Genomic DNA, 21,484 nt, shown 5'->3' on the forward strand with positions numbered 1-21,484 from the left:
ACACTCAGACATTTTTTTGATATCATTATTTGTTAGGGAAAAAAATCCTCAACCATATTTCTAATAAACAAAGTTACAGCAACAGAAAACCTCATCTTGACTGTTGATCTGGCAAAGTACCCTTTAGTCAGTTTAGACTACTCTGTTCAATGTAAACTATATTACCAAAGCCTCCACAAATGTAAGGTGCAGCTCCACCAGGAAGTTTGTCAGTGTAACTCTATCAATGTGGCTTTAATAGCAAAATCTTTTAATATAGATGAGCTTAGTGAAGAGAGAACAGGTTTGATAACTATTTGAGTTAACAGAACATTACATCAGGACTCTGAGCTTCACCTTCCAAGAATATATAAAATGATACTTAGTGACTCTAGAGTGGTTTTCAATTTACTATCATTCAATTTACTGCTATTAATCTTAGTCACTAGCATCAAGTCTTGTGCTTACCTGGGTGAGCAGTAGGATATTATCCTTGTGAAATACACCCCACATAGGATCTTAGGGAAAAGACTTACATTTTAATAATGAAAAGTATTTCTTGCATAATTGAATTCAAAATTACTCCCTATGTATGTTACTATGTGCATTTTGTGTATTCTTTACCAGTCCCAATGAGGAGCTGTATTAGGTGCTGTACAAACACACCATAAAACATCAACACATTTTTTCCCTATACATATCGCTTTTCATTTAATTAATTAGGCTTTCATAAAACAAACATTGAACACTGAAAAGCCCCAAGCAAATTCTTTTTAATCTCTACATGGAAGACTGTGTTTCTCAAGTCTGACTGATAAGCTACAAAAGCAAGGAACAGTGATACATAAGACTTAGACAAGAAGTTATATATGTAGAAAACAAAAAGGAGATTTATCAAAAAAAGAGAAAGTGAGGAAAAAATAATTAGTGAACCAGATATCTAATAGAAACAGATATTTCATGAATAGTAATGTTCCCTACTACTAAGCAAAAATAAATAAATGCTGTAACACAACCCAAAACCAGAAGAAACCACTATTGGTGACTATGCAAGCACAACCATCATCTATAGCCTCTCCAGGTTCAGACAACTGAATACCTAAAGGTAGCAAAAGCAGACTGTAGATAGCTCAGTGCATGGAAACGGACAACAACCCAAAGGCAAAATGAGAATAAAATCATAATGATTCAGAAAAGCAAATTTTATTGGGTCTTAGCAAGTCATCTGCTTCTGAGCAAAAGTAATAATTTTGTGAAATAGATGTACTTTCTTCCTAGCTCAAAGATAATCTTTTTGTGTGGAAAGAATTTCCTTATAGAAAGTACCTAGAAGGAAATGACAAAAAACAGAAGGAAGGGATGACATTCAGGAGGGCCTAAACAAGCTTGAATAGTGAACCTAATGAGGTTCAACAAGTTCGAGTGCAAGGTGGACTCGCACCAGGGTTGGCAATCCCAGACAGGAGTACAGACTGGGAGAAGAACTCATTGAGACCAGCCCTGCCGAGAAGGACTTGGGGGTTCTGGTGGATGAGAGGTTGAACATGAGGAATGTGCTCAATGTGTGCTTGCGGCCCAGAAAGCCAATTATATCCTGGGCTGCATCAAAAGGAGTGTGATCTCGCAAAGTACCATGCTTTGTCAAGGTCAAGGTTGGCAATTCTGCCCCTCTACTCTGGTGAGGCCCCCCTGGAGTCTTGGGTCCTCAGCATAAGACAGACATGGACACAAGACAGAGCAGTTTCAGAGGAGGACCACAAAGATGGTCAAAGGTCAGGAGCACCCCTCTTACGAGGAAAGGCTGAGAGAGCTGGGGTTGTTCAGCTTGGAGTAAAAAATGATGCAAGACCTTATAGCAGCCTTCTAGTACCTAAAGGGAACTTAAAAAAAAAGAGGAAGAGTGACTTTTTACACTGGCAGATAGCGATAGGACAAGGTGGAACAATTTTAAACTAAAAGAGATTTAGATTAGATGTTAGGAAAATAATCTATACTCAGGAGGGTAGTGAGGCACTGGAACAGGTTGCCCAGAAGAGAGAAGTTATGGACACCTCATCCCTAGAAGTGTTCCAGGCCAAGCTGGATGGGACTCTGAGCAATCTGGTCGAGTGGGTGGCACCCCTGCCCATGGCAAAAGGGTTCAAACTAGATGATCTTCAAGGTCCCTTCCAACCCAAACCATATTATGAATCCATGAGATACAACATATCATGCCAAAGTGGTAATCTAAGGAATTTTCTGACCCTTCTATTGCTAGAATTACTTTTTTTTTCCAATTGCATTGCCTGAAATACTTTTCAGAAAGATGTATGGAAACTATCATGACTCAACTACTCAGAAAACAATGCTTTGGGGACACAGTAATTAACATTGCTGCAATAATTAACAGCTTCTTAAACCATGCCGTATACTCAAACACCCACTGTATATTTCTTAACGTAATTTCAGGTTAATTATATTTACAACACAGAAACAAAATATCTCATAAACAAGTCTTGTTAGTCACATGTTTCCTGGAAAATACTTATTTCTTTCCTTTTTTTTTTGGTACCGTAACACACTGTGCTGCTGAGATTATCAGAAAGCAAAGATAAAACAAAAAGATGCTATCTGGTTTATTTGGCTGTACCTGCTCATAGAAAGGATTGTGAGCAACGTAGTAATTGGAGTCAAATGATTCTTCTGTTACCAGAACTCTCTGTCTCTCACCAACCTGGAAAATAGAAGAAGAGAGAGATGACTCAGAAAGGAAAAACAATTAATTATGCCGAGAAGAGAACTGCAACTACAAACAAATGCTCTTAGCAGAAATAATCAAATTCTCTGAGGAAATTCTGTGTCAGCAAGAAAGTGGAACAGGAAAAGCTCTACTTTAAACTGCCTAAAACTGACAGGGTTAAAAGTCAAAATTAAGGGCTAGAACTTTGGTGCTATAATGGCTTAACATGAAAATCACGTTCAGAAATATATACTGATTTTTACTTATTAACATGATAAGAAATAAAAATGGCAGATGTGCACAGAGTCCATTATATCTTCATCCAACTAATGAAAAAATTGTGCAATCAATCACTCAAAAGGTATATTTTCTTTAAAGGCCACACTTGTTATTTACAATGCTAGGGTATCTCTTTATCCCTTTTTGGTGACCTCACCAAGCTGTGCTTGCAAGATCACACTGATTTCCATTACAGTGGAGCCAACACTGCATATTACAAAGACTCAAGAAGAAGAGTTTTTAACAACTGACAGACACAGTGATATTATGTAAGGTAAAATGGTGTAAAAAGCCCTTCGTTTAAAATTCCCAACTTCCAAATGCTCCAACACAGTTTAAGGGAAGCACCAGTTTTACATTTAGTTAAATGAAAGATGCCAAGACAAATCATTTGCATTTAGGGGTCAAGTAGATATGAAACTAAATCTGAATTTCCCCAAAGTTCAAAATCTCCACATAGCACCCTTTGATTTTGTTCATTACTGAGTTGTATAATGAAAATGTATAGCTTAATTTCTACAAACCTTGAAGACATTTAACTCACATTTTTAGTCTGAGCTCATCTCTATTTTTTTCCATTTAAATGTGCCCTGGATTATTTCCAAACTATTTGACAAATGCATTCTGCAAATTACAACTGTCTAGCAAGTTAAATTTACTCACTGCTTTTATAACTATTTTGAGACTCAAAAAGGTTTCACATTTTACTCCGAAGTTTTAATATCTATGAGTAAAGTTACATTCAAGACCCTTCCCCCTCCCCGAAAGACTTCCACCACGTCCTAATGGCAGCTGTTACTTAGAAGTTTTAAGGCCTCCATCATAAGGTTGATATGAACTAGCAAGAACTTGCAGATCAGATAATAATGTTTTGATTTTTTAAGGTACAAGCAGTTAAAGTAAAAGATAAGATTAGAAGTTTCTCTAACAGTCAATGGCAGAAAATAGAACATTAAGAAATAAGAACAGCAATATCACACCTACATTACAGTATATATATACTGGATATATGCATATATATATATACACACGATACATATATAATTCTGCACTTGCTGAACAGAAAGATTTCATAGAATAACTCTTGCCTTCTCCTCCTTGCGCACATATCTAAATATTCCCAAAGTAAACCCTGGAGAGAAAGGGAGACAGTAAGCACCCAGCTCATTTACCCCAAGGCAGTTAGAGTTCATTCTCAGGACTGCAAGTGTGGGGTACAGCAGAAGGGGTAAAATCCCTGACTTCAGACCCAGTAACAGAATCCTAACAGCAGAAAGGATGTATATATTTGCGTACTTTTAAGAGGTGTTTAAGAATTGTTTATAGCACATTTAGAAATTCCATTCATGTTTCTCTGGGAAGTCTGCAATTACATATAACAACAGATACAATATACTCAAATTTTAGTAAAAATTCAGTGTAACCAACAGTGAGGCAGTTTTTTTAAATTATTTTCAAGAAAACAGTTATTCAGTTCAAATACTCAAAGGAGTTTTGCAAAACATGACAATAAGATACTTGAGATAACTACTCCAATAATAAGATTTCCCCTAAACTGAGAGGTTGTGTTACTTCTATAATATTTGAAACCACAGCTTTTAAAAATCACAACTCGATATCTGCTGTAGCACTAAAGTGCTAAAGTCTCAGATGTCATGCGATATTATGAAAAAGAGGAGGACAAAATAAGCAACATTCACCCTTGGGCAAACATGCTACCACTGAAAAGCACCAAGGCCAATCACCAAGTCATGTCCTCACACTGCATTCATTATTTACTGATACCAAAACTTAGCAAAACTGGCTCAAAACAATACTGGGCCTCTAACTCATTTCACAATTAGCTTGTGGTTCCCTGGGTCTCTCTTTTCATCACATTCTGCCATTATTGCCGCTATGAGTCCTGCCTGTGAGGCAGACTGAGCTACGTGTTATCTTCATACTCAGATGAAAGAATGGCAACCATATTATAGAAAAAAAAAAATCAGAGGGAAGAAGAAAAGAACACCTGTGTTAGATCATTTGAGATAAACTGTGGTTTCTTCAGAGACACATTGCCAGTTTTTCTCATCTTTGCTTCCATGAGCAAAAGAGGTCAGGTCTCCATGCCCCAGTGGGCTAGACTGAGCTTCTGGGCTCAGAATTTCTTGGGAATGGGTAGAAATCAGGAAGACTAAATTTTTAACATAGCATCAAAACTGTGGCATTTAAATTGAGCACCAGAAGTGCAGAGGAGCCAAACAGCCTATACCAATTTACAGTACACACATACAGACAGACAGGCACACTGTAGGGAATGCAGGTAAACCCAGTAATTGTTCACTTGATGAAGGTACTGGATTTGTAGCCTTGGTCAAGACCAAACTCACAGAAAGATACAATATTCAGCCATTTGCACACTCTTTTGCCATAACAACAGAAAACAAAAATTCCATTTAATGAGTTAGGCCATTGAGTATTCATCATATACAAGACTAATTGGCTATATGCATTTGTAAGACAGAAAATGGCTATCTATCCTGCATCCAAGCATAATTAAGAAGAAATGTAAGTACACAGAATGCAGCTTTGGTATTGAAATTTGTTCAAGAAGTGTAATATGTCATCATTTCTGCAATTATTCCCCTGGGATCTCTAAGTGCCTAAGTTTCACCCCTCTAAGAATTTAAATATGCAGAAACCAGACATGATATCTAATAACAGTCATAATTATAATAACCTTTGATGATTTTTCTCAGGCATGTACCAGCAGAAGTAGTTCAGTATCTTATTTTTATTCCTATTCTTTCATCTGCTTCCACAGGTACACACGAGTTCCAGCTCTCAGGGAACCACAATTCTGCCAAAGCATCTGGAACTTAGGAAACTCAGCCCTGACATCTCAATTTGGAAACGTTTCTATAGAAGCATTACTTTTTTTTCTTTATGGATGGCAGGAAAATTCTTATGAATGACAGCAAAAAAACTTGCCTGGCAACCTCCCCCATCCCAAGGTGGACTGGTCATATAATTTACACAGAGAGAATTTGTTTTCACCAAAAACAGTGCAACAAGCGCTGCTGGTTGTATCACTTCCTACACTGAAACAGTTACCAGGAAGTTTGTAAATCTCAGACTTAGTAATGAAATCACTTAGGAACTTTTATTTCATTTTCATTTATCCTACAGGAAATTCTGACATGACAATTCTTTAACTCAGTTTTTCCTATACCGGAAACCACGAAAAGCACTTTTTCCAGCTGGCTGATTTTATAAAATAATTGAACAGTAAGATATTTCCAAAATCCTTATTGGCTGCGGTCAAATTAAGTTTCTTTTTTTAAACCAAAACTGACTGAATCACCTAAAACATAAGACTGATTTTTAAACTCTGCAATAGTTTGGTTGCAAAGGCCTGTCCCTTTTTTACATGCTTTGACAGAATATTGCTACATAATGTCAACAGCGGCCTGCTGTGATTTACTTAGATAATTTATACCTCTAATTTTTTTTTTACTTAATGAAAACTAAGATTGCACCAGTTTTGATTTATTACTTACTACAGCCAGAGCATGTAGCACTGTTCTCATTGTTTTCTTCTCATTCTTTTATCTGAATTTTGTTAGCTTTGTTTGTAAGAGCCTCTGTTTGGCTAAAAAAGAATAAATTAATAACCACTGTATTTCTATACTTCTCCCATAGAAGATAGCAGATTATTCTGATGTACAGAATATTTCTGGTAAATGTGCATACTTTGACCTTTACCAAGTATAGCAAAGTTTAAGCAGAAGTAATTTAGAAAGTGTTCATTCTACATCAGTTTTGGTGTACTTCTCTCCTGGCTTTTCAGTTGCAGTCTAATTATTTTAAATATATTTTAATAATTATGCAGATGATGTACTCTTCCCCATAAAGCAGGCAAGAACTACAGGACCTACTTTTTATGAATCAAGTGAATCCTCTGTAAATAGAAGCCAAATTTGAAAATTATAATTAAGCATTCTCTAAGTCTTTTATTTATACATTGTAGGTATTTCTCCTCCTGACAGAGAAGTCTGAGTGCACCACAACCTCCCTGAAAAAAGATGAAAAATGGTCCTGTTTTGATGACACCAGAACACATCTCTTTTCAAACTCTCCTTTGTACTGCTTTGTTCAGCTATGCAGCACTGCTCCTCCAAATTTAGAGTGTGTACATATATCCCTTTCTGAAGTTAGTACGGGAGAATGGACTTGTCTCAGAGCTTTTCTACAAAGTTGCTAGGGTTTTAAATGTGGAGACTGGAAAACAGTAATATTAAAATAGTTCAGCTCCAGAGCATGACAATTTTTATGCCAGGATAAAAATACTTTTCAGCATACAGCATAGACAGCTGCCACTTCACTATGGCTTATGTTACAACTGCTGTCCAATTCCAGATGGGTAAGTGCCTCGTTTTTATTATGTTATGTTCAGTGCATAACCCTGTACAGAAATGCAGTAACACAGTGACATGAATATTTAAAAATCTGTATCTTTTACTTCATACAATAATTAATCAGATTAATCTTTATAACATGTTTCTGGCCCATTTTACACCTGAGGAAAGAAACAGAGAACCTGACCACTACAGTGCTGCAGAGTAAGCAGCAGATTTCACCACATGGATTTCATGTATTCCTACTTCCTCCTCCCAGACCTAGACATTGCTGCCTCAGTCCTACAACACCACTGATCAGCAACAAAACCAAAATTCTCACTCTCTTACGCAGATCACAGAGCTATGGATGCTCTTAAAATAAATTTGTTAATTGACAGTGAATGTTACTGGTCCCCCTATACACATCAGACTGTTTTGTACTTACGTCCAATGTGCTAAATTTTACCATTTCACACTTGCTATGAGTCAGTGTTTTTCCCTTACTTACACTGCTCAGTTTTTTTGCAGCCTTGGAAACAGCACTGGGTGGTCGTCTTCACACACAGGAAAGCACTTAGCTCTTAACTAGTGAGCTCTAGAATCCCAAATGAAAAGCAGACAATCTTCATCAAGGTGTCTCATTTCACTGTCAACCAATACAGCTTTGTTAAACCACGAATATTAAACTGCCCATCTTTAAACAAAGCTGCCGAAATTTTACTTCAAAAGGATTGTGTAAAATGTTTGATTTATAAAATGTCTAAGTAAATGGCCTTTGTTTTGTTTTGTTTTAGGCACACTTGCTTCAGACACACTGCTCTTTCCATAGCATCATTCAAAATTCAGAATGGACACAGGCAACAGATGCCCACAGGACAAACTCTTTCAACCATATTCCAGGTTGGCTTGAGATTGTGCAAGCAGGAAAGAAGGATTAGATATAAATTAAAAGACAGCCAGCTCTGATAGTACACAATCAGCATAACAAAAAAGTGTCTCAGGCTTTCAGGAGCAGGCAATGCAGCTCATTAAAAGCAAGTGAACCCCTTCTCTTTGGACCCCTTATGAATTTGTTGGCATAGCTATGGGGGAGGGAAAAGGTAGGGAGAGAAGGAGGCGAGAAATAGAAGTAGACTGCTTCTGCTGTCTTGGCCCATTGCTCACGCTTCAGGGTAAATAGATCCTTTCTATTACTGTGCACCTGCATCTGACTGCTTCATTTTGATTTGGTCTCCTGCTGTGAAAATGTAGCTTCTCCCAGCACATACAAACTCTGCCATGCAGCTCAGATGAAAATTATATTCAGAGATGTGAGCAGTGACCTAAAAATGACAACTGGTCCTCAAAATATCTGATTCCTTTTAAATTCTGTAAGTTTGCATTTTGCTTGTCTCTTCTTTTCATTGCCTAGAAAAGGGGTAATAAAAGCAGTATGTTGACAACTCTGTCATACTACCGTTCTAAATTTCATTGACTGTGTACAATATTATAAAAGGAAAATAAGTTTTCTGAAATGGGAGATATATTTCACCCCAAAAGCAGTCTCTCTCATTTGGATCTTTCTGTTGTAAACCTGGGCTTAAGCAGTAAAAGGATGAGATGTCAGAATCTGGTTTTATTCTGGATCCGGCACAACGTTGCTAAGGCACTCTCTCTGTTTTCTTGTGGTCTCTGAAACGCTGTTTCCACACATGCAAAATCCAATTCTGATTATTACACACAGTAGTGACCACAAAGATGGGGAAGTTGCTACAGTAACATAAAATACTCTACCCAGAACTAGTATTTGAAACTATCATATAGCATGAGCCCTCAAGCAACTGCCTTAATGTAATTCTGGCAAAATCCTCTCTCCTTGTTTTTTCAGATTATCTTACAATCCCCATAAAACTGTTGCAAATACCTACAGAAAAAGTCCAAACGAAAAGATCAGCTCAAAATAGGAACAAGAAATATCTGAGAAGATAAAATATGTTTAAGGTCTTCCTTTCATACCCAAAATATTTCACAAACAAACCAAAAAATTAGACAAAGAGTCTTCCCCTAAGGAAACTTGACATTTAAAATATAAATATGGGAAAGCATACTATCAATGCTGATCTTTTAGAATGGAGGATGGCATTTAGGAGAATATTTTAAAAATATTTTCAGCTTCCAGTCAATTTGGCAATCAGATGGATTATGGTGTAACAAGTAAACAAATATTTAGGTTCTTTAAATTTTATTGGTTTTTTTTTTTCCTAACAAGCTAAGCCTGTGGCGAAGTGAGGTGACCAAGCTTAAAACCATGATGGTCTTTGTTAGGGAAGGCCATGCTTTATGCTTCTTCTGTGAAATTATTTAAAATTACTTAAGATTGGGTGTTTTTGTTGGAAGCAATTCCTTAAGATACACTGCATATTTCCAAGTGATTTAAGCACAATATGAAGTGGCAGTTGCTAAGGCAACAATATGCAATTCCTGTTTCAGTGATCTCTTCTAACAGCTGCATAAGCCTAGACAAGTATCAGTTATATGAGAATTTATAAATCATCTTGGTAAATACCCTATCAAATAACTCCTCCAGAAATTGCTTTAGGAACTTGCAATACCAAACTGTTTATTCAGACTAAAGTCTCGTCTACACTATGGAAATAAAACTGCTCACCAGTGGCTCTGTCAGAAGGGTGCTGATGTAGCACAGACCGATCTAATACCGTGTTCAGCATCCCCAGCTGTTGGAGAGAATTGCCAGTAATAATAAAAGACCCTAACGTAAGCGTCACTCCAGTAAATCGCAGGCAGAACTGCATTTTGCTTCCTCACAGACAAAATAAAGCAGGAAAAAGTTAGGAATAGATGGAAATACTGGATTGAAGAACACAGGTGACAAAGTGAACACAACACTAATACAAATCAACAGTCAGTATTGTCTTCCCTGACATGATACTGGAATCCCCACAGTAAGACTGGGTGCTCCTAGAATACATCTGTAGCCTGATATTTTTTAATCAAATACACCAAAAAGACTGCTCCAAAAAGCTGAGCTTCTCTCCAAAATATCACTACAATTTTTCTGCTCACCCTACAAGTGAGGTCAATCTTCTCTGTTCATCTCATCTGAGAACAAAGGGAAAGCAGATGGGATAAAACAGAAAAAACAAAGGTCCAAAACGACCCTGGTATGCAAAGCCAAACCCAAATCTCCCCCCAAATTCACTAAAAGCTGTGTTAATACGTTTAACAACACACAAAATATGTAACATAACATTGTTGCAAGGTAATTAACTTAGAACACAAAATGGTGGCACTAATAGAGTTCAAAAAAAAGGTATAAATATGTATCAGCTTTCTTTTCAAAAGAATAATAAAAGTCCTTTTGCATACATGAATCACAGGCTACTAAAAAAAGCAACTGAATATTGTCAGAAGCTGATAATGTTAATGAGGGTAGGATAATGATATTTTATTTTGAAGGTAGATGCTATATGATCAAAAATTGCACACTTCAGGGGGTTACTTCAATCTAAGGCAAGGTAAGACCCTAGAATTGCTCACACTTCTACCGGCATAGTGCTGAATGACAAATAATATCAAGGGCTTACAGAGGGAACAAAGTGAATGATTCATTAAAGAGTGATAAATGTAGTGCGACTTTATGTTGTTTAGAATGTAACAGTCACTATTGTCAAACTAGTTGTAATGCATTTTACTATTTTTAAACTATATGCCAATCATATGCATCTGAAAAAAGTAAGTAAAAGAAACACCTCTTTATTAGCGTACTAGAATAATAATTCTGACCAATTCCTTATTGTCCATTAAAGGAAGTTACAAGAAATCAGTTCAAGAAAATTGTAAGATAAATCACTTCTGTTCTAGAAAAGAAAATTGTAAGATAAATCACTTCTGTTCTAGAAAAAAAAGAAAAACATTACTACTATGGGCTAAGTTTTTAGTTTTTCTTTCTTCTCCATAACTTATTCAATTCTCAAGGCTAAGCATAAAGTTATCACAGAAACCTCAATTGTGTGCTGTTGTATATGCCTCAGCACACTACCTTTTGCATGACATTAGAAGGAAATATGTCAAATTAAAGGCTTCACTACTTTGTAAATTCTTTTCAACACCTATACCACTGTGTGCAACCTTCTTCTCTTTAAAAAAGTCCTTACGTAGCCCAGGCAGTAAGAAGTACTTAAAAACTGGAAGAACACTAGGGGTTTTTACAATCTTTCAAACTAAGCAGACGTTGCTGTAGTTGGATTTTAATGAGACAAAAAGAGAAACCAGCTGTACAATTTAACTGCAAGTGAAATTAATTATTGAGATGGGTCAACAAGAAATATGCTAGAGTTTCTAACACAGATGTTAAGGCCAAATTATAAACTCCTTTAATAAAAAAAATTACAGCTGATGTCAAATATTTTGGCTACATTTCTGTGCATATCACATCACTAATCAGACTATTACATTCTCACCTAGTAGATTTCCAGTTCCACACCAAATGTACCAGTTACATTATCAGTAAAACCAGCAAACAGTTTGGACACATACACTAAACAATACAATGCCTAGACAGGCCAGAAACTTTTTACAGTGCGAAGTCTTTGCTAACAGATTAGTACTAGGAAAATAACGATTGTTCAGCAATTGCATGACAGATCTTTTTAACCCTCTCTGTGGGTATGGTAAGAGGGATAATATAAGTGTATATGAAAATGGGGATTCAGAGGGAGTTTTACAGATTGTTCAGCAGTCTTGAACAGTCAAGGAGTAGTCCTGCCTGTCTTTATGACCTTTGCTGACCATTCACAAAGGAGGTTGATGGCTGTAAAACAGGGCCTCAGGAATAAAGAATCTTCTTAAGCCTCTGTGACAAAAGCCTGCACATACAAATAGAATGTGCCACGTAAATACCACAATTCTCCAAGAGAAAAATATTTCAAAATTCTATTTATGGTCATTCCCTTTTGTAAGTAATCTGCAATTAATCACAGTCAGAACGCAACAAAAAATCAGAGGCACAGGAAGCAAATCACCTTTCATGAAGAGAAACGTATTAATGAATGTGGCACACCAGGCAGAAATCACTGTTGTATTCCCGTAACTGCTGTAAATCCTGTATTCTAATGTTCTCAAAGCCAGACTTTTGAATGTACCAGAATTATGTTGAAATACTTGTGAGAAAAGTTCATCCATTTGTTTTTGCTGTTGCCTTCAATCAATTTGGATAATATCAGAAGGTCAGTAGTATGCAGCATTTTATTTTCCTACCCTGACCTTTTTTCTCTTCCGTTTCCACCTTTCAGAGTATTATTTTACCCATACCTGACTGGAATGAAAGAGCTAAGACTAAACAACATTCCCACTCCTGAGAAGAACTCTCTAAAAACTCAAGAATGGTAAGCCTTCTCCTAACTTCTTTCCTCCTTCTGCCTCCATCTTACTGATTTGCCCAACATGTAATCTTATTATACTTTTCCACCACACCTCGCCTAAGACAATTGTTCTTTTTATTTTCCCTGAAAATTCTTCTGCTCCTGAAGGGACTCTGTGAACCAGTATGGAAGAGGAAGCACAAACCATTGTTTTAGTTTCATCCACATTGAGATGCTCCAAACATGGAGAAGGAAAACTGATGCCCCCGTGAAAAAAATGAAACTTACTGTTCTCCACTTTTAGAATCTATCCCCCTTTCCTCTTTTACACCTCTCTCTCTATTGTACACCAGTAAAGGCAACAAAACAATAACCTGCCAGTTTTCAAAGGCAAAACGCCAGTAATTAACTAAAAATTGCCTTTTAAACAACTGAGATGGGGCACAAAATGAGACAGGCCTAGGTCTTTTTAGTTCTTCTTACACTTTAACAGCTAGCTATGAATTCTCCAAAGAGAATTCTGGATCAAAATCAGACTTTCATCATTTGTGTTTTATCTCTACGTCAGAAACAGCAAGAAGACATAAACTACTTTCTGTGAGGTAAATACACAAAACAGGTATGAAAGATAGGAGAATAGAATAGTATTTAGATTTTACACTGTTTTGTGCCATTATGAAGACAAAGGTGCTTGGCACAATACCTATAGCTGGGTTCATCAGCTGTACTGGTGAACAGGTCTGGGCTGACGCAAGCTTTGTATTACACAAACAAAAAAGATTGTCAAAAGCACCAACATGGGGTCTAGAGTTTTATTATAGTATACCATAATGAGAAAGAAATGAGAATGAAGTTTACTGCCTAAAAATAAGAAGGCTCTTGGTTAAAAAAATTTAGGACTGTTCCTTTCTCCAAAATGATGTGGTAGAAATGGCACCACAATTCACCACATTAAAAAAGTCATATTTTCACATAAACTAGATATTTTCATCAGTTCTAGCTACCAAACTTTTAACCAGTATCTCCTGCATCCAAGTGACTCTCCACATATTTGCACTTTTGTCCTACCATCTTTACTTCCTAGTATGGTAAAAACGATACCTCAGGTTCACTCAGGTTTCTCAAGCTCTAGAGACTTGACAAGGATTACAGTAAAGATAGGGATTCATGATGTAAAACTGTGCACAAATTTAATTGAGAATTACTAGAAATCTTTTTCAAATATTTAAATAATATTTAAATGGTGATAACAGAACTCAGCAACACAAAGGCTTTGCACAAGTTTTGTAGAATTAAAGGGCACCGCCCTCATCACAACCATCAGTTAGTTCAGCAAACCATGTAACAGCGCCAGTTTCAGATGCAATGGCAACACATTTCCATGTTGTTAGGAATATGGTAAATTTACATTTTTGGATACCAAAGAACAGATCTTAAATTTCAATATTCTCAGAAGCAACGTGATTGACCTTGAGAATTCTCACACTGTTTCTACCACTCAGGGGCATGCCTATCTGATGGGAGAGGAAAGGAGGCTGCGCTGATTCCAGACTGTTTTCAGTGAGCTAGGCCGGGGGCCTACAGCAAGAGGCTGTCATACCACAGGACAGGATTTCTGTGGCGAGGTGGTGAGAAGAAACCATTCCATACTTTAGAAACCATAGCAACAACCTCGTGAAAGCAGTTGTTGCCTACTACCACAGCCAGGTTAGTGTTTTGGAACTTTGATCCATTTCATGCAATTAGGGCATGATCACATTTTTCCCTAGCTCTCCTGTTTGCTGCATTGTTATTTAAATGTATTACATAGTACATGTTATTGCATAGTATATAGAATTCTAGATGAGTATATATCATAAAATAGATACCTAGCAACTGTTAATATATTTGATTCAAAACCTATTAACACATGAAAAGAGTCTCCTTGTCTAAAGAAGTCACGGAATAACAATTTTTGTCTGAACAAAGAGAAACTCTACAACACCTTAACTGTGAATATTAGCAGCTTCATCATTAAGCCAACATGAAGTTGGGCATATTATTAGATTGCTTTTTAGTTTTCAAGATCATAAATTAAAGCAGGTTACAGACATGTCTTCCAAAAAAGCTCTGCCATTTTATATAGTGAATTTTGCTATGTTCCATCATGCTTGAAAGCCAGTAGAAAGAGTAGAGCTTTTGCTATATTTTTTGAGGAATACTGTTAAACTTAATCTCTGAAGAGCACTTTGATAAAGGAAATATTTTCCCTTTCATTTGTTCTATTTAATAAAGGACAGAATTTTTTCAAGTAGTATGAGATAACTAGACCCATTTGTATTTGAAGGACTTTAAAAATACATTTTTTAACTTTTGTCATAAAAATTCTGAACATTTAATAAATTTGTCCAACATTTTTCCAAATAAATTCCTTTAAGCTATAATGTGGTAAGATAAGACAGAGCATGCGCCACAAGTGATCTGATGGGCAAAGAAAATGCCCCCAAACCAAGAATTCATTCTAGGTTTGTCCCAGGTCTGTTTCCTTTTATCAAGGCCAGATGGCAAGGCAGGAAATATAAAGGCTCATGACTGCTAGTACCTTGCAATCCTCACACAACAGAAGCCTGACTGCTGAAGTACAGTATTTATGAATGACATTAACAAATGGGACTGATTAAAAGAAAACAAGGACTTCATAAAGAGGCAAGGAAGATGAGGGGCCCTGGTAAGTCATGTAATCTACTCTGTCATATAAAGAGTCCACTGCTAAGAAAGGGCCTAACTCACAGGATTACCTATTTAGATGGTTGCTATTGGTAATAATTGCTCACAGTTGATATTCCCTCTGCTCCAGGGTTGAAGAAGAGGTAATGCCTCACTTTCTAGGAAATTATTCATGACCCAGCTTCAGTGAAGAAGAGGTTAGCCTCTCAGAGAGGTTGAGATGAGTTATATGATCCAAACTCAAGAGAGCATGAAATAAATGCAGAACCTGGGAGAGAGGATATGCCATTTCATTTACACAAAGAAAAAGGAGATTGAACGAGGAAAGAAGTCAGTAACAGAAAATCTGTTTATGAAAGAAGCGGATCAAGTAGAACAGAGTATCTGGAAGGGCTTTTTGCAAAATACAGATCAAATAGCATTATCTGCTCATACTTCAGGCTTCTCATGCATCAAGTATAAATTATTGCATGGAAGAGAACATGCTTTCAGAATCTGTTTATTGAAGAGAGTCAGGCGAAGAGTTTGCTGCACCGCTCTCAGAGAGAATCAGCTTTAGGCCTTGTCACATCAATGATTTATAGGGTGACACTAGGGAAATCAATTAAGCTCTCTACGCGCCCCAGTTTTCCCATCTGTACTATAGGGGCAAGCCGTTATTCAAGGAGAGTGCTTTTCCATTTTATAGCCTTCTTGTGTTTGGGTGTTCGTTATTTTGCTAGTTTCTATACTAGCAAAAATATTAGTCATATATGAATGTGGTTTTTATTTTAGCATTAGACTATAGCTGTTCTTCCTTCATTTTAACTGTTTTGTTTTTATATAACTTCATAAGTACTTCTATAATTTCAGCAGCAAGATCAAAAGCATGGCATACAATGTGAAGGGAACATATATTTTTCCTAGAACACAGATCCTTCCAGAAGCTATTAAAGGAATTTCATGGTAGGCATAGATAGAAAATCCAAAGATAATGAAGTCAGGCAACTGTGGAAAACTGCCATTTGTTTTCACTTTAAACTGTTTAACACTTTTGCAGCATTTTGCACTTCAACATTTAATGATTCTTTGAAAAAAACTTAACAGAAAAAAATAATTGACAGAATACAGTCTAATCCTCTCAGGCATCTTGGAAAAAAAACATATAGTTGTCCTTGGGCTACTTGTTTCATAGATTTTTCTTTGTTTTCTGGTGTCCACAGAGTAAGAAATTTACAAGTCAGCAGCAACATCTACATAAACACCTTGCTCGGGTTTTAGAATGGAAAAGAAAACTCAGTCTGGGACAGTAGTACCCTTCCTATTCCTACACAGAGACATAAAATACACAGGCCACAGTTGCCTTCATCTTTATAATACATTGCTTAAAAAATAAGGTGAAGGATGGAAAAAAAAAAGCAAAGTAGTTCAGGAGCACAAAGATCTAATTATTTATGAATGACTGTCAGGGGGACTTATATTTATACAATGCTTTTGCCTGTACTAGGAAATTTACCCTTTTGCCTGTAGAGGTAATAATACATTCAACTTGTAAAGTGGGAAGAAAACAGCTAAGGAAATGCTTTAAAACAGAGCTTCTGTTTCAGTATCAAATACTGCAGTCTCTTCTTAGGAGAAAGTCAGTGCGAATGAGATTGGCAGATACAGTAATAAGGATTTTTTTCTGCCCCTGCCACCTGAGCCCTCTCTTACACTGTGACTTGCATGAAAAATAATGATATAACTGTGAGTCCAGTTATAACAGTCTGACTCCAGGCCTTCCACGGTTTTGAAATTCTCCAGCAGGCAGCAAAATTTCAACAACCGGGTTCTTCAATTATTGGAGGACTGGGAGATTAATTTAATGTGTTTAGATACTTGTCTTGCCATTGCAAATGTAATCTTCTTACTCAAGACACACCAGCTGCCTTGGGCATTAGAAGGAAAATTATTATTCTGCTACGGATGGAATGGTGCACAGGACATTGGCTGAAAATAAAGAGAAATGATGGTAAAGCAAACATCAGTTTGTGGTTACATTGAATCCTCGGCAAATGGCAGATGACTCTGAACTGGCAAATCCTTTTATCGTTGCAGTTTTTACGGTAATCTCAAATCTCTCCTTTATCTGCTTGTTTTTTGGCTTGTTTAACACAGAGACTGATGATCAGTGAAGCAAAAGATTTAGTTTAAAGGTGTCAGCTAATATCTACAACAGAACTGCCATTGCTCTTCAGACTGGCTTTACAGATAAGAGCTGGCTGCTCACTGGGTGGCCACAACAATATTATTTGAGAAAATATCTTAAGGTGTTCATATTGGCAACTGGGCTACAATGTACCATTCATGTGTCCAGAAATGTTATCTAAAGTCACTGAGAGGTTACCAGTAAATATGTATGCTTTGTATACAAGATACTATTTCAGGAGAACACTGTGGTTGGGTGCTCTGATTTAAGCAAACCAAGTCAAGTCATCTCACGGAGCGGTCTGTTTTTTTTTCTTGTTTTGTTCTTAACAAATAATCCTTTTAGCTTTGTTGAATATAAGGTACTTTCTGTTTTTAATCCCATTGCATTGTATTTTAAAAGAGAACACATCTCTGTAGGCTTCCATTCAGTTGATTCAGTCCCCCTGACTCTAGGCCGCCTTCTACAGATTGCTCTTTACACAAACTGCACTGCCTCCTCCTTGGACAAAGCATTCCAAAAAGTTGCTGCAGCTCATTCAGTCAGTGCAGTTTTATATATAAAAGCAACAGTGTAAATTATAAACAAAAGAAAGCTAGTCCTGAGTATAATCTGGAGACCTGAAGTATGTAGCCGGCTGGATGACAGTCCGTGGCCCGGGTTTCTGGTTACAGTGACACAGTATTATATTTCTGATTGCTCCAGCTGAGCACTCCCTGCTCAAAGATCCATGTTAAAAGTCACTAAATCTCTCTGAACTCACTGTTACATGAAACTCTGAAAGTACTATATTACTGTTCACACATGCGCATGTGTGTGTGCTACTGAAATAACAGACCACACAGTAAAACTGAGTTCACTTTAGCATTTAAGTTTGAATAACATTTTTGTCATTTAGGATAAGATGGGATAAGAAATCTCAAGTAACCACAGTCAGTGTTTTCACAAAACTAGTCTGAATCAAGATCAAAGAAGCACCTACTTGTTTTCACTCCTCTCATGGTTTGAAACTGATTTCTATTTCTTGTGAATGTGCTTGAGGCAGTTAAAAATAAATGATCAGTTTAAACAACCTTTGGAAAGAAAAACAGATAGAAAGGCGGACTCTGTTCAGAACTTCAGTGTATTCCAAGAATTGCAGAGACTGCACAGTAAAGCCCCATAATATAAATTAATTTTAATTTTACGATAGACTGATGCAACCTTCCAGAGAATTATTTTCTTTAAAGATCATATTCGTTTTAAAGGTGTATGACACACAAGGGAAAATGGATAGTGAGAACAAAATTCTCACTAGGAAATATTAAGATTAGAGTAAGAAGACTGTTGTGTCTTTCAATACTTTACATTGTATACACCTGACATTTGGATTACATAATAAATACTCATCAGTTTAATCAAAAGGGATCTATTTAAAAACAAGAAGACATTCTATACAATTCTTAAATTATTTGGTTTGAAGAATGTTGGATTTCTCAGTACAAGTGTCCCAGAGCTGCACATAAGCTGTACATATGGATGCAATGGCAATAAATCAGACACAAAAATGTAACACTTGAAAGTAGACAGATTGCTTCTTTACAAAATGTAATACCACATATTTCCCTGCTTTCCTAGAATTACACTGACAACTCAAAACTTTTAGAATTATGGGTTTCACACCTTGAACACATGCCACAGAAGGCTGAGGGAGGCACTGCACACAATTTACTATATAAGATGGAAACCTAAACATTTGCATCATATATAAAAGAAACACATGTACAGTAGATCCATCTGACATTTTCACATGTATTTCAAAAGATCTCTTCAACTTCCTCATGATTTCAGTCTACATTCAGTTCATTACTAAGTCCTGCAATTGCCGAACTAAAATTAATCAGAATCCCATTTACCTTCTGAAGAGCACTCAAAAGTCTATGATTTTAAATTAATTTATGCAAAGAGAAAAGCTCTTCTCTTTGTAAGTATAATTCTAAGCCATATAAATCAAAAGTAAAGCTTTAAACCCGTAATGACCCCTTTTCCATCCAGTCTTAAACGGAATAATTAAGCAATAACTTCCATTCCATCTAAGTACATGCAGCAGTGATGGGTGTCTGCTTGCTGACTAAACCCTGAAGCATTTAATTGACCTGTGGGAGCTGATTATTGCAAGCACAGTCATATGGCACAGAAGCTATCTACTTTTTACTAGAAGAAATCTTTCAAAGTAATTAATAATTTTGGTAATTTAAAAAGATTATGCATAACTATGCACTATGAAGAGACTTAAGCTGTAGTCAGCAAGCCTGCTACTGATTTTTAAGGATAATAATATCTGTAGGTGTACTCATTTGGGTTGTAAATTTGACTCTTCAGAGGAATAGAACAAAAATGAGTCACTGGCCAAGGGCTTAGTTCAGAACTCATGAATTATCTCTGGATTTTCCTGGAGAGACTGACAGTAAGGCATCCCTCACTGACTTTGCTACAATCTGATATTTGCTATTTATATCCTTGCAGCAGCATTAAGAAATCTCCTAGGTAAATGAAATTCATACAATTGCAAACAGTGCATGCTGTTTCAGATACCCTTCATAGTTGCATACAAGAAGAGACCAGTATTTAAAAAGGTAATCTTCTTGAAGCATGTGTTCAAAAATAATGAGACTGCTGAGCATACAGAGAAATTACAGTTGCTACAGATAATGCAATATACATGTACTTTCTTTGGCCAACCTGCACTGCAGACTCAAAAAGGATATAAAATTGCTAGGGGAAAAAAAACCTGAAAAAACCCTACTACTAGAAAGTCACGGTGTGTGACAAAAAAGGATTTAGAAGACATTTGTTTAGAAGTTCCCTTCTGTCTAAAGAATAGCAAAAGAAATTAATTTTAAGTACTGTGTCCATTGCTTGCTATTAATAGATACTGTCTCTGGAATACTGGGATCAAAAGCAGATGAATGTTTTCTTAGCATCTCAAAGCTCAGGTGATATTGAAATCCTCCTCAGCTCAACTTTTTAAAAACTAAGAAAAATTACAAAATGTAAATACCCAGTCACAACCATGGAGTACTTAGCATATTAGAAAATGAATACTACTTGGTTTTCTACCTAATGATCCACCTAAAAAAATTATCAGATCCTAAAACATCTTGGAAGAGAGGAGAAAACTTGTTAGTAATTTGCACAAGAAAAGCTAGCTGTTCCTATCAAACAGTTTCCTCTAAACAAAACTTTTCTCATAAAATAGCTGAAAAAGACGCAAAGGTCGTTGAAAACCCAGTTCAGCTGTCCTCAAGGGATTGTCTCACCCTTGTCACTAATGCAGACCTTCAGATGGAAGTTGATCATATCAAGCAGCTTCTTAACAGATAACACTGACCACACAGACCTGGTGGAATTCAGATTATCAGAACTCCTACCTTACAAAAATGAGCATGCTCAATTAGAAAAAAAAAACAAACAGCTTAACAGCCAATTGGGTTTTTTTGATTAAAGACTGGGATGTGGGAAGGAGGGGTATGGTGGGTTTATGTGATGTTGTTTTGCTGTTGGATTTTTTAAACAGCTGTCAAAACTTGGGGGATAAGAAAAGAGTCATAAGTACAATAAACACTCCTTGGTAAAGCACTTTATACAGTGTAGCACAAATTACCATTAAATAAGATTTTGTATATATATTTTAAGGACAAAAACATTGTCACATCCTAGTAATGGAATGGGAATTGTTTGTAAGAGACAAGCTGCAATATCCTAGATTTGTTGGAAGCATCAGATGGAAAATATCTAAAATTCAGCTATCAGTTACACGTCCATCTTTATTTAATATATTCATATATGATCTGGAATAGGGAGTAAGTAATATAGTCTTGAAATTCATGGAGGACATTAAAATGGAGGGGATATG

The 21,484-nt window shown here is 36.4% G+C and overlaps 1 protein-coding gene across 1 annotated transcript in view; it reads right to left on the reverse strand.

Moving 5' to 3' along the window:
- The window catches only part of CDKAL1 (CDK5 regulatory subunit associated protein 1 like 1), a 412,746-nt gene that overhangs the window by 29,111 nt on the left and 362,151 nt on the right, over positions 1–21,484 (reverse strand). The window contains exon 14 of the mRNA XM_027676037.1: positions 2,609–2,692. Coding sequence (XP_027531838.1) covers positions 2,609–2,692 — 84 coding nt within the window. The remainder of the gene's footprint in view (positions 1–2,608; positions 2,693–21,484) is intronic.

The sequence above is a fragment of the Neopelma chrysocephalum genome, unplaced genomic scaffold, assembly GCF_003984885.1.
Source record: "Neopelma chrysocephalum unplaced genomic scaffold, ASM398488v2 Primary Assembly neopelma1_26, whole genome shotgun sequence".
NCBI classification, from domain to species: Eukaryota; Metazoa; Chordata; class Aves; order Passeriformes; family Pipridae; genus Neopelma; species Neopelma chrysocephalum.